Source organism: Micrasema longulum, unplaced genomic scaffold, assembly GCF_059751315.1.
Source record: "Micrasema longulum isolate JH-2025_06_02 unplaced genomic scaffold, ASM5975131v1 h1tg001297l, whole genome shotgun sequence".
NCBI lineage: Eukaryota > Metazoa > Arthropoda > Insecta > Trichoptera > Brachycentridae > Micrasema > Micrasema longulum.
Window position 1 is genome coordinate 432,092 of NW_028278484.1, and position 14,225 is coordinate 446,316.

At 32.2% G+C, this 14,225-nt stretch overlaps 3 protein-coding genes across 6 annotated transcripts in view; 2 read left to right on the top strand and 1 right to left on the bottom strand.

The window, feature by feature from the left end:
• The window catches only part of LOC148276019 (uncharacterized), a 209,344-nt gene extending 204,176 nt beyond the window's left edge, over nucleotides 1–5,168 (top strand). For all 4 annotated transcript variants that reach the window (XM_088234880.1, XM_088234881.1, XM_088234882.1 and 1 more), the window contains one exon: nucleotides 1,295–5,168. In XM_088234880.1, the coding sequence (XP_088091006.1) occupies nucleotides 1,295–2,854 (1,560 nt within the window). In that variant the 3' untranslated portion in view covers nucleotides 2,855–5,168. The remainder of the gene's footprint in view (nucleotides 1–1,294) is intronic.
• Nucleotides 2,855–3,430, top strand: LOC148276020 (uncharacterized; the record flags this gene model as incomplete). The annotated part of the gene is made up of 1 exon (XM_088234884.1): nucleotides 2,855–3,430. A coding segment is annotated over one exon (528 nt), but the record flags the coding sequence as incomplete, so codon positions are not given.
• Nucleotides 5,169–11,083: 5,915 nt separating the features above from the next.
• On the bottom strand, nucleotides 11,084–14,099 carry Tctp (translationally controlled tumor protein). Its single transcript, XM_088234889.1, has 3 exons — nucleotides 13,846–14,099; nucleotides 13,313–13,571; nucleotides 11,084–11,632 (listed from the first exon to the last, which is right to left on the bottom strand). Exons 1-3 carry the CDS (start codon nucleotides 13,871–13,873, stop codon nucleotides 11,401–11,403), a joined length of 519 nt encoding a protein of 172 aa, XP_088091015.1. The 5' UTR covers nucleotides 13,874–14,099; the 3' UTR covers nucleotides 11,084–11,400.
• Between the last annotated feature and the right edge of the window lie 126 nt (nucleotides 14,100–14,225).

A 14,225-nucleotide genomic window follows, 5' to 3' on the forward strand; every position in this document is an offset into this window, starting at 1 on the left:
GATCAGCTACGTCTACGGCGAGAGGAAAAGTTATTATACCTCTACGCAAACAGCGCACTAAATTTAGTGAACGCGCATTTCCGGTCGCAGGCCCTATGGCATGGAATGCTCTCCCAGCAGAGGTGCGAGGCTGTGAAAGTGAAGCGATGTTTCGGAAAAAACTTAAAACCCACTTGTTCTCTAAATCATTTGAATAAATCCGTAGCATGTGACAACAAAATAAATTGTTTTTTAATTAAATTACGAATTTAAAAGCTTCAATTAAATTAATTTAACAATATAATCACTATGTAAAGCGCCCTTGAGGTATTTTATTACGAAAATGGCGCTAAATAAGTTTTTTTTTTTTATACGCCTCCACTCGTTTGCGAGTGATTTTGGGCTAAATAAGTTATCCATAATAATAATAATAATAGAAAAAAAGAGCACGTAAGAAGGTTAAGGGGTGAGGAAAAAGAGGGATTTTCATAATAAAGTTAATCGATTCAAAGTTATAATATAATTAAAACATGAACATAATTAAAGGAACATAAACTTATTACACACTGACAAATGTTTCATATTACAGTGTTTCAAAAAGTTTTGTACTAAAAATATCTTTATTTTTAAAATACGGAAAATCGTCCGCCCCCTTAATTTACTTCTGCAAATAAAAACTGAACATCTCTTGATTGTATTAAAGCTTTTCTTAAAACAAGACTAGCTTTATTAAGGTGAATTCATTATTCGTTAATTATAAATATTGTCTTTTGACTTCCCAATCATTTTGTTTGCCTTATATTTCTTTGGAACTTTTTGACGGCCTCTAAAGACCTTCCCTTTTGTGTACAATGTTATTAATTATTTCGGGTATTCTTTGCTTCAGCTATGTCAAAAGATATCCTTTATTAAAAGGCACGATGGCTTAATTGAAATATTTTCTCATTTTCATAATCATTAACCCCGCGGTTTATCCTCTAGAGAAAGATGTGAAAACTGAAGAAATAGATTACCTACAATAATATTTAAGAAATATATGGGCTTAGCATTAATGAAAAGGAATTGTATTTTTAGCTAGATATCATGTTGATACGTATTTTATATTTGTGCATATACAAAATTTAAGTGTTCTTTACATTGAAATACTGTTTATTTCGTATACTAAAAATAAAGTAATAAAAATTTGCCATTTTTGGAAGTTATTGTACTGTCGATGTAAAATTTGAAACCCTTTTTCGCGTAAATATGTTGATAGTTGACATGTTTTTTATTTATGTAAAAGTTTGCTCTAAAACCTTTTTTTCTTTTGTTTCAGGTTCCACAAACTGTTGCTTGGACCTTCGTCACAGTACTATTTTTGACCGTCACACTAACAAACGCGTTAGCCAACTGCCCCAACGGATGTAACTGTGATGATGATACTCTCGTCGTAGTGTGTGGTGAAGAGAGTAAATTAGGTGTTCTGCCTATTACCCTCAATCCATCGATACAGCGACTGGTCATAAGGAACAATGTCATTAAAAGAATTGACAGCTCGATCCAGTTTTACGGAGAACTCTACTTTTTAGATTTGTCATACAATCAGCTTGTCAGTATTCCGATGGATAGTTTTGACAGTCAGAAGAAATTACAAGAACTTCACTTAAACCACAATAAAATTTCATCTCTGAATAACTGGACTTTCAACGGATTACCATTGTTGACGGTTTTAAACCTACGAGGAAATTTCTTGGAAGAATTGAGCAATGGCATTTTTTCAGCTTTACCCCAACTTGAAGAGCTTAATTTGGGTCAGAACAGAATATCTCAAATTGACGCTGCGGCATTTAGTGGTTTATTTTCTTTAAGAGTTCTTTATCTCGATGATAATCAGCTTACTTCTGTCCCTACTCCATCATTTTCGCTCCTCAGAAGCTTGGCTGAATTACACGTTGGCTTAAATGCCTTTACTGCCCTTCCCGATGACGCATTTTCTGGTCTCGGTCGTCTTACCGTACTAGATTTGGCTGGAGCTGGACTTCAGAATATCAGTGATGGGGCATTCAAAGGACTTGCGGGCTTAAGAAATCTAGATCTGATGGATAACCGCTTGAAAAACATACCAACTATTCAACTCTCAGAATTGACAAGGTTAGAAGAACTCGTTCTCGGTCAAAATGATTTTACTGTAATCGAAGCAAACTCATTCAAAGGCTTGTCTAATCTTAGAAGACTTGATATCACTGGAGCTATTCAATTAGAGAAGATCGAACGAGCGGCCTTTAACGAAAATTTAAATCTGGATACATTGATATTGGCCAGTAATAAAAAGTTAGACACTATCGAAGATGGATCTTTAGCTGGTCTTCCAAATTTGCGTCACTTAATTATGAGAGAAAATGCCTTTACCACGTTGCCGGAATCCCTTTTAGCGTGGCATGAATTAAAACGCTTAGAATTGACCGATAATCCGTTGCATTGCGGTTGCCAACTTTTATGGCTGCAGGAACGATTATCGCAGAAGAATTTCAGTCAAGTCCAATGCGCTAGTCCAGACCACCTGAAAGAGAGAATTTTGCGTACATTGGGTCCTGATGACTTGGGTTGCGCTCTACACGACACTAGACAGCAAGCTATAATCGGCGCTCTAGTTGTAGGCAGCGTGGCGCTTCTCACGGTCTTGGTTCTCCTGCTGTACCGCTACAGGAGACGCGTGCACGAAGCGCTGAAGGACTACAAGTGGAACAAGCGCGCAATGTCCAGGAAGGAGCACGAGTACCAGAAGACCTTCTCCGAGGAGGAGTACATCGGGCGTGGAGTGCACCCCCCGCAGTTCCCCGGCTCCCAGCCCCCCCTCGGGCCCGGCATGAGACCGATACCGGTGACGGAACTGTAGCTAGAGCTGTACGCCTCCCCCAGCGTGTTCTTCTTGCCGGGAGGAGCCCAGGGCTCCACACGCCGGCCGCAGAGGCTGCAGGGAGGCGGGGGAACGTTGCCCGTCAACGGATTTACTTATATTAACGGCGACACTTGCCGACATCCCCACACTCTCAACAATGGCGCTCTAGCTCAGCACGCCACCAAGAATGGAGTGTTACCGCACACTCTCAATAACGGATCTCTGAGATCGCTGTCTGACAAGAAAGTCAATCAAACTAACAGTATCAAATATAATACTGATAATAAACGGAATATCGAATCGCGTTACTCTCGAAAACAAGAAAATAGTTTTCCGAGAAACGCGGAGATTATCAGCACTTATCAAAGACATCAAGAAAATTGCGAACACAGTCGTAACAATGGCTACTGCAGTCACCCCATCACGAATGAACCGGAATATTCGGTAATATCCGAAAATGGATTTACTCATCCGGAAGATGGTTACGTCCACTCGTGCAATCATGATAATACATTTAGCTGTTGAGTCGCAACTGTTACGCTAAGGTGATCTTTAAAGAAATAGCAATAAAAATATATCCATTCCATGTCATATTTAAATATAAAAAGACACTTCGCTAGTGGAAATGTGTGATAGTTGAGAAACGTGTGTATAAAATTTGTGTATAAAAAAGACTGCATAGTAAGAAAACTTTTAGATTAATGTTTTCTAAATTGACCAGTGACTTTGGTACAGCCTATTTTACTATGATTGTATTTTATATTTGACGGTATGATATTTGTGTCATTTTTACTTATTTATAGTGATACTTTATTATTATATTCAACTGTGTACAGCCTAGTCGTGTCGTGCGAATCGAGTGATTTATAATATATAAATTCAATTACCCTTTAGTACTGACTAAATTAAACATTTGCAGATTACAACTCCAAATTGCCATATCTTAAAATAAATTATACATTTTGCATTTAACGAATCACATAGCCGATATTACAAATCAATATTTAGGTGTCCTTAAAATATTGACTAATTATTATATGCCCAGAAAATGTTGTAAATAACAAAAAATGCAAAATGAATGCAAACATGTTTTCGTTTTAATCATTGTAAATATGTAAAAAAAAGTATATAAAGTATTTAATGTATTGTATATTAAGTTGGTTAGTTTTGGTTGGTATTTTTTTTTATTTTAGCCAAAAAATTCTTTTCTAGGCCGGTCCTTTTTGGCATAATTGTTATAAACCAACATTTTCAATATCATTTTACACATTTGTTTCCTATAAATGCAACATGATAATCAAACTCCTTCAAGTCGCGCTCATTTACAATATTATGTACTGCAACAGACTTAAAACAAAATGCAATATTTTTTATATTTGAAATTTCTATACTGCTAAAAAAAAAAGCACCTGTATTACATTCACGGTATATATAAAAGTTTGCAATAGTCAGAATGTTTATAATTAATAAATACTGAATCAAAGTTTATTCAAAAACTTCAAGCATAAAAAACTTAGAAATAATACCATTCGAAAAGACATTCCCATTTAAGAACGTTCACAGGTGTCAAAATGTATTTTTTTAAATTTGTCAATGCTTGGAAATGTTCATTAAATTCATTGGTAGTTATTGTTATTAATATTCCGTTATGTCTTTCTGTACTCGATTGCATTTTAGGAGAATAATAATAATTGCTAATAAATTGTGATAACGATATTACGTAACTTTTTATCTTGATTTTGAAATTATGTTTATTTTACTGTTTTGTGATTTATTCTACTCAACGTGACACCAAACTAGAGTCTAAGGAATGATTATTTCTCGATTGCATTGGTCTCAGTGATTATTGAATGTAGTACTAAATTGATAAATATATCATCAGTTATTAAAAAAAATAACAGTAGACAATGGTCTCAAAAGCATTTCGTCTGTCATCAAATACATCATAAACTTCGTATTTCCTTTTGTATTTCATTTTTAAACTGTGAATCAATTCATTTTAAATAATTTACCAACCTACAAGGTTAACTTATGAAACTTGTATAATATTATATTAATAAATCAGAGCAATAGTAATGTAATAAATTAATGACATTTTATGTTAATTTTCCTAGCAGAATGATTTATTTAAATGATACTTTGAATTGTTTTTTTGTATTTACATACCTACATGATAAATTGATAAAAACAAACATTTCCTAAATAAAAAAGCAATTCATCTACTGTGTAGCTCTGTAAAATAGTATTTGTATTTATAACTTAATCACAGTCTAAATAATATTCTTATTATTATAAATCTATTACAAAATCACAACCTGTTTTATTTTGTTTCTCATATAACCTAACTTAACCTGACATAAAGAACTTAACTATAATAATTAAATGACGAAAACATATATCTGAATATAGAACATAATCCAGACATTCATTCCTCACTCCCCTTTCCCCGTCATTTGGTGCATAGGGCACTGCAGTGTCTACCATATTTCAATCATATGTTACAAATGTAAGGTGATTAGCCTTACGCTTCAGGTGCCAGTACAGGAACAATTCAAAATCGCAGTTTAAACAATCCTTGAAATTAATATTTCACTTCTACCCTGCTAGGAGTAGAAACCGGGACCACAAGAATGGAAGGCGAACGCGCCAACTACTGCACAACGAGGCCCGATTTGTTTACTCAGGATTTTTACTTGAGAGCAACCATCGAGTCTTCGGACGTACGGAATACGAATACGATAAATCATTTTTGAAAACGAAAATGGTACCGACACGGAAAATATCATTCTGATATTCTTTTAAAATAAAATAAAATAATGTAGTTTTGGGGTGCAGAAAACAGAACAACGAAACCCCGATTTTAGTTAAGTATAATTAGTCCGACGTGCAGTTGTTTTCTTGCACAATATCGGGGAGGCATCTGCGAGAGAGAGACAGAAAAACTATGTTCAAAATTCTATTCATCAAATTTCTCCGCCACTGTTGCGTCAGTTTTTGTAAAAGCTTGGGTTGATCGTTTGATCATTATGACAAACCCTAAAATTTTGTAAACTCTTTCTGCAGTATTTTCAATATGTTTGTTATACGTAAGTTTACTGTCAAGTATTCATGAACAGTAATATTACCCTACCTGTATCCGAACCAATGGTGTATAGAACGCCGTATTGGTATAGGCCAGTGGTCTTCGCTTATTTTGTCAACAGCTCCTTATAAGAACTTCTAGGATTATTGCCACTGAAAGGTCAAACACGTGGCGAGGATATTGCAAATGCTGTCATTAAATGGACAAAGAAACATCATCTTACACACGATAAAATTGTTTGAATTTCAGCAGATGGGACAAAAAGTGTGACCGGAAAGAGAAAAGGTTCTGTTTCTTTCATCACGAGATACTTGTTTATCGTTGCATCATTCACCAAGAAGCGCTTTGTGCGAAGACATCTCCAGAAGAAATTTAATATTTTGGAATTGGTAATTAAGATTGTCAACACAATTGGTCAATAAATTATCGCCAATTCAAAGAATTTTCCGTTGAAATGGAGAGAAGAGAATACACAAATCTTATAACCCATAATAAGGTCCGTTGGCTTTGAGGAAACCTTTTTATACGAAAATAAATTTGTCTCGCCAAAGAAATCTTAATTCTTGTACTGCTGATCTTTGGCTCTTTTGACTAATGAGTTTGCCGACCACCGGTATAGGCACAAGTTCTTATGCGCCGGTCCATGGACTGGGTATGAAGTTTTGAAATGTAAAACCACAGAAACTAAGGCATAGTAGGTAAGTTTACATATACGCCAGTACATCATGAGACGGACTAATCTCCACTCGATTTCCTTTTTCAGGATTTTTACCTGAGAGTAGCCATCGAGTCAAAAACATTCATCCAAGATTCTGGTTCAATTAGACACACAGAATAGAAACTTATGAACAAACTTAAAACTATGTTGCTACCAGTGAGAAATGAACTAAAACATTAGGTATCATGAACAATAGAATATGAATTTAAAAAATAAAAAATATATTGTTAAATAAAATTATTATTTTGTCAATTATTTTGTTAATGTAATTCGTAAGGTTAACAAATTGCAACAGGTGTGGAGATCATTTTAGATAAGGAAATATGGAAGTCTAGGCATTTACAAGGCTTATAATCTGTCATAGGCCTGTTTAAAGGGCCACATTATACAATGTGTAACATTCACCATTTTGCCTATGTTTGAACATCCATATTTCTTCAATTCTTCCATCTGTTGATTTTAGTGATGTTAAAGAGCTGAAACCTTTATTTGTTGGGAAGAGATTCGTCTGATCGAATTATTTCACATACTAGCCTGTAAATAATTTTCCAATTTTAATAATTCTTATACCAAGTCAACAGATGGAAGAGTGGATGTTTAAACATAGGCAAAATGGTGAATGTTAGACAGTGGCCACTTAAACCAGCCAATGACAGGTCATAAGCCCTGTAAATGCCTAGACTTCTATGTCCCCTTCTCTAAAATGTTCTCCATCCCTCTTGTAATTTGTTAATCTTAATGGTAGTAATTTAATAATCTTATTGACTGGATTTCAAATCCAGTTCTTTGTCTACAGACATTTGGACACACTCAAAAATTGTAATAATCCGTAAGGGTTTATAAATAAATAAAAATAGATAGTATGCAAGTATTAACAAAATTTTATTAAATCATACATTTTTCAGTACAGAATGTAGGTTTTGTTAATTTTATAAAGAACATTGATTCGTTTACTGCCATCTGTGCTCAAAAACATATAGCTGATCGTAAACTGAAAGAATACTTCAGACATCTATGGTTGAGTAATGTAACCAAAGAAGGTATACTGCAATAACAGTTTATGCTATAGATATGATAGCTCATTATTATATTATTATTATGGATAACTTATATAGAGCCATTTTCGTAATATAATACTTCAAGGGCGCTTTACAAAGCGATTATATAAAGATATAAATTTTATTTTAACTTTTTATTTTAAGAAAAGTAATGTACTTTGTCACCACATGCTAAGAATTTATTCAAATAATTTAGAGAACAAGTGGGTTTTAAGTTTTTTCGTAAACATCACTTTACTCTCACAGTTTCGGACCTCTGCTGGGAGAGCATTCCATGCTGTAGGACCTGCGACCGCAAATGCGCTGTTTGCATAGAGGTATAATAACTTTTCCTTTCGACGTAGATGTAGCTGATCTAAGCGTGAGACGTCTGTCAGCTAGTTCACCTGGAATGCAGTTCCCTTAGATATTCTGGAGCAGAGTTGTGCAGTAACTTATACGTAAGCCAACAGAGTTTGTATTCCACCCTCTGTGGAAAACGTACCCAGTGTAATTCCCGAAGTAGTGGAGTGATATGACTGAACTTAGAGATTCCAAAAATAAGTCTCACTGCGGCATTCAATAGACTGTAGGCGAGTCATTTTATTCATTGGTAGACCTGCATAGATACCATTACAGTAATCCAATCTTGACACTACAAACGCATTTATTAATTGACGGGCAGCATCAACTGGCAATTTTTTACGTATGCATTTAATCTGTCTAAGCTGGTAAAAGCATGAACTTATCGTTCTACTAATTTGAGCGTCAAAAGAAAGGTCAGAATTAAGAATGACTCCCAGTAGTTTGGACGGTGGGTAAAGCGGTGCCGTATCCTGAATCAAATTCTGTCATCTGGCTGAAGCCATCCGCAGTTGTTCCGTTTTAGATGGGTTAAGTGTTAGCCTATTTTCAGCCATCTAGTTTCCTATTTTCTCAATGCAACCATTAATCAGATTAACAAACACATTTATCTCGCTCGGTTTACAATAATAATAAATCTGTGTATCATCAGTGAGACCACAATCCACATTCTTTGATAATATTATCTATATCTTTAGTGTACAGGAGATAGATGTAGACTTCCTATAGTAGGTGACGCTAGCTCACCTGGAGATAAATTTAATAGTATTCTTAAGTTTTATTGAGGGTATTTTAATAAACCGTCGATGCGCTAACAATATCTGTAAAGCGATTTTATTTTTTTAAACATTTCTAATTTCTCATTAAAATTATAAGTTTGTTTCAACAAAATATATTTAATTTTTTTCAAAATAAAATTACGTGTTTTTTCTCTATGGTATCAACAGAAAAAATACATCACCAAAGCGACATTGTTTTATCAATCTCGTAAATATTTTTACAATGTTATTTGACGGATATTACAGGCGTAATAACGAAATATGGAAAACCTCATTAAAATGAAATTTTCAGAAGAAAATCGTTTTACATAAAGCAAAAAGATTTAGATTAACCTGTTTCCTTTTTTAACAAATTCCATTCCATAAACATGATTTTTTCTATGTATAAAAGTAAATATAGATCTGGCTGTTCCCAAAATTTAAATTTAAAATGTTATGTTCTCTGCAATCTTTTTTGTACTAATTTTTAAGTGCAGATATATAGTTTGGAAATTAAAAAAAAATAATAATTAGATTTTTTGTTTTTGACCCCCAAATTAAACTTTAAAGCAAACTACTATTATGATTTTATGAACAGAAAAACAGACAACAGAAAAATATTATGGCTGCCATTTACTTCAAAATATAGTGAAAGTGAAATAAGGGACAAAATTATGAATGAAAATATAAATATCTCTACTGGAGTGTTTTCTTGTCACACAAGCTGTGGAGAGAGGCGTAAAGCTAGTCACTGATGCAAGTTTGGCTATTTGAGGAACTGCAGCAAGTGATGGATACATCCGAGCAAGAATAAAATCGAGAAAAGAAAGGCAAACATTCGATATAAAACCTCAGTTTATCTGTTTTTCTCAGATGTTCAACAAGCTACCCCGCATAAAGGTGATACGACTGAAGGTTGAAATAATATCAAGAATTTATAATTCTGCATTTTTTAATATTTTAAAGTGAGATAGTGAAGTTAAAGTGGATAAAAATATTAGTTTTATTTTTGAAATGTTTCGAAAAATTCCGTCTTTTTCTAAATTTCAAGTCTTCTGCGCCACCTGAAGATAAGTAAAAAAAATATTTTTTTATGCTGATTTCACTAGCTTCTTATCCGTAACATCGTTTAGTAATACGGGGTCAATGATATTAAAAAAATAAACATTTTTGCCACATTTCACTCCAGCCTACTGTACATACCTGGGCTGGTATTCCAAACGCTCTCGTGGCCGTATTATCTTGTGTATTTACATACAAAATACACAAGAAACTGTTTTCTCATGCCATGAGTGGTTCAGACTAGCACCTCTGATGTACTTAAAAAATTAGTTCACCAATCATTAACATTTGTTTAACCACGGTAGAAAAAACCTATATTCAACTGGAAAGTGACATCACAAGTAAAAATGAAGAGGTCTATGAAGATTTAGATGAATTCAATTTATCTAGTATAAATTACAAGAGAATTAAAAAATCAAAATCTTTAAAAAAAAATCATGGAGGTTTGAAAACAAAAATTTGTTTGGGCTAAGTTAAATAAGTTTTTTTTAATCCAGATAAATTTAAACAGATACAGATAAAAAAAATATATATTTAGGCAATGAAAGAAAACAGTATGGTTTATATTCTATTACTTTTAGAAGTTTTAAATGCTATTTCTTTGATTAAATAGTTATTTTTTTAATATTGTATTTTATGAAATTATTATTATCAAAGTATTTAGTGTTATTTCTTGTATTTTGGATTATGTTTTTTTTCATTTTTAAATTTTTTGTTGTAAATTATTATGGCTTAACACAGCCTAAAAATCCATAACATGTTATTGAATATGTATGCAAATGTAATTTGAAATGAATAAATATAAAAGAAGTACAATTTTTACTGGACACATGGGTACTAAATAAATCAAAATCATTGGATACCAAATTACTGTTTCTTTACATTGAGGATTCTATGCTTTCAAAATTCCTCTAAAATTTATTTTAAACACAAATAATAGTCTTCTATATAATAGATAAAACATACTTCAAAATGTGTTTAATGTGCTTGTGATTATGTAGTGTTTGTGATAAAACAATAAGGTCAAGAAGCCTTTGTTATATGGGGAGGGAGAGATGTTTGGCCAACCAACTTCTTAAAAACTCTAAAACAATCAACTTAAGATTATCGTTCTGATTTTAATGTGTACTTGGATAGGAAATATTTAGTATGTAAGTATAATAGGATTTATTGAAAAGGGTGTATTTTAGGAAATATGAAGACATATTGGGATGAACGTTTTTAATTATTCAGGATCTTTTCCATCTTCCATAATAAATATAAATATAAATATCAACTCACGAGATGGAAAATCAATGTAAGCAACATGAATATCATTGCTCTAACTTTGTGGGCACCAAGTTTTAATATCGAAACAGGTGGCAAAGAAAGAACTCCAATTGAATTTGCAACACATGAGAGAACAAATATATCAATGAGTATAATAAAAATAGAAAAATTAATATTAAATAAATGTAATGGAAAACATTGGATAAAATGCAATTATAGATTTAAAAAATATGTTCATGATGAAATTATTTTATTTAGAACTTTTCTTCCTCAAGACCATGTTTGAAGAACATGAGGATAGGCACAGATTGACCATCGATCTCCCGATATTCCATAAGAGCGATCATGGCATCACAGTCCATAGTCTCACCGGTAAAGAATTGGAGTTCCTTAAACCTTCCGAGGATATCCTTCATCACTATATTCATATTTGTCTTAAATACATCAACCTGGTCAGGGGCCTTCTCCTCTAGTTTCTCTACCAACCTTAAAACAATAAAACCACGGTTAATAATGCATCCTAAATATTCAACTAAAACCAAATAAGGCCGATGGTTTGGTCGAATTAAAATTTTCAATAGAAAAATCGATCATTTCAGAATACCACAATTCAGAAGGATGACTAAATGTATCATTTAAGAGGAAATAACTTCATAACTGATTTTTAAAAATAATTTTAATGTTTATACATTCTTATTTCTTTTTTTTTTATCAAAAGAAAATAATTTTAAAATATCCCAACAAAATTTATAATACATCTGCAATGACTGCAAAATCTGTAACTCGAATAAAAATATGCCAAAATTTCAAATAAAATACATATTGTAATTATAATTTTTTTTAAGAACTTTAACTATTATTTATGATAAGATTTCTAGAGAAAATAAACTTCAGTCAATAAATTAAAACACGCATATGAACTCAATTCCATTATGAAAACAAATACTATAATATGATCTTGTGCATTAATAAAATTAATTAAAGACATTTTTTATTGTAATAAAGGGGGAAACATTTTTGAAAGGGGGATATGTATGTCCAGGCATTTACAGGGCTTACGCTATTCATTGGCTGGTTTAAATGACGACTTTAGAAATAAAGTTTGAATGAATTAATTATTTGGCATTTTGGTAGGCAATTTATTCTAAATTTGACAAAAAACAAATATTTATTTTAATTTATTTGAAAATTTTATAAGCTTTCTATTTCCTCGGATAACTTTACTTACTGTACAATTTAAAACCCTACCATGATGTTGAAAAAAACATTAGAAAAATAACGAAATTCCTTCACTTAAATCATTGAACATTCCATACAGTTTTCAATAAGGATAATCTAAGAATTAAAATAATAAATATTATAACGCAAATATTAAAGGACAAACATTCTAAAAAAGGTTGAAAGAAAGTGTTTTAAATAGTAAAATCGTGTAACATTATCTGCTTCATCTCTATTGAAAAATATATTATATAGTCATGAAAATCTTGGAAATTCAAAAAACATTAATTGAATGTTACAACAAAAATTATTCTAAATTGGAATTTAACAAATAATATACTTCATAGTCGGACTATCAGTCGATCGTTCTTAGAAACGTTATAGAACAAGAAATTTTGTAATATTTATCTTCCAAGATACACACACAAGAAACTTTCAGCCTGTTAAGGAAAATGTAATGTTACTATTTAACTGTAGGAAGATAACATCCACACAATAGTCATTTATAGTAACATAGGTTATTCTTGCACATTTTGCTCCAAAAGTAATGATATGCGGTTTACTTCCGGTATTAGTTGGTGCACTGTATTATAATGAAAATTGTTTGAATACGAAAAACCTTCATACTAAAACATAATTAACAATGAACATGAAAAAAACTTTGATAACCTTATGCTCCTTGTTCTTAACATGCAAAATGCGATGATTAAATGTTACACTGATTGAAATAATGATCATCAGACTGTTTTAAATTTAAATGGAATAACACGAGCAATTACTTGTATATAATCCTCACACTAGAAATGAAACCGAAAATCGTAAATGGTTGAGTGCAAGGAATTTATTTAGAAGACCTCGAAGGGTATAAATATGAATTTAATTAATGAATCACACCATTATAACATTTTTTCAACGCAAGCGATAATGAAACGAAAATTTCTAACTTACGTTTTCATGTATCCCTTGAGGTATTGGGTATAAGACTTCTTGTCGCCGAAAGCAAAAGATTCACAAAGCCTATGATTCATAACAACATCGACACCAGTTTCCACGCAACTATCGGTGCCCTCATCAGCTTCTTCTGCCGATGGATTGAAGCCTTCTATTTTGATATCGTCTTGGGATCTGCTCACCAACCTGCCAGTAACTTCGTAGAGCACCTCATTGATGAGCTTCATCTTGTACGAGTCAGAGAACATCTCGTCGCCTAAAAACATAAAATTCAGATGGTATCATAACCTACTTAACATATGGGTAAATATAAACATAAAATTCAACGTAACTATTAATCAAAAAAATTACACTTAACATTATGCATTTATCAAGTTCAAAATTCTTATTAAATGTTTAAATCAAAATACCCGAGAAAAGTTTAAAACTGAGTCATAGAGATGTCAACATGAAACGTCAAATCTTGGAAAGTAGGAATTTGAAAAAATATCACAGGAACAAATAGATACAATATTTTTTATTTATTTTACCTGAAATAATATCCTTATAAATTCTCATTTTGGAAGATGGATTTAGATTCTACACCCCTAAAAATAAAACACTGCCGTCGCTCTGTCGAGTGTTACCGGAAAAGAAAGAGGACGACCGGTTGCAGTCATACCAATCTAACCAAATGTTGTTTTTTTTTTTTTAAATATATATTTCTGATGTGCTGGTATCTAAATATTTTATTTGATAATTAATTATTTCAAGCAAAGCTATCTTTAATTTAGGCTGGTATATTTTTAACTGTAAAACACATTTCCAAGTAACATATTTGTTCCAAAAAATCAGAAATTCTAGTGATTTTGAACACTAGCGGCAATAATGCAAACTAAACGAGTAGTCAAGTGAAGCAAAATAATGAATC

What these genes read in the sequence shown, in the direction of transcription:
- Tctp (XM_088234889.1), bottom strand. Translation starts at nt 13,873, where the DNA reads ATGAGAATTTATAAGGATATTATTTCAG. An exon ending in TTATAAGGATATTATTTCAG is followed by an intron (nt 13,572 to 13,845) that starts GTAAAATAAATA and finishes TTATGTTTTTAG; the next exon opens with GCGACGAGATGTTCTCTGAC. An exon ending in CTCAAGGGATACATGAAAAC is followed by an intron (nt 11,633 to 13,312) that starts GTAAGTTAGAAA and finishes TATTGTTTTAAG; the next exon opens with GTTGGTAGAGAAACTAGAGG.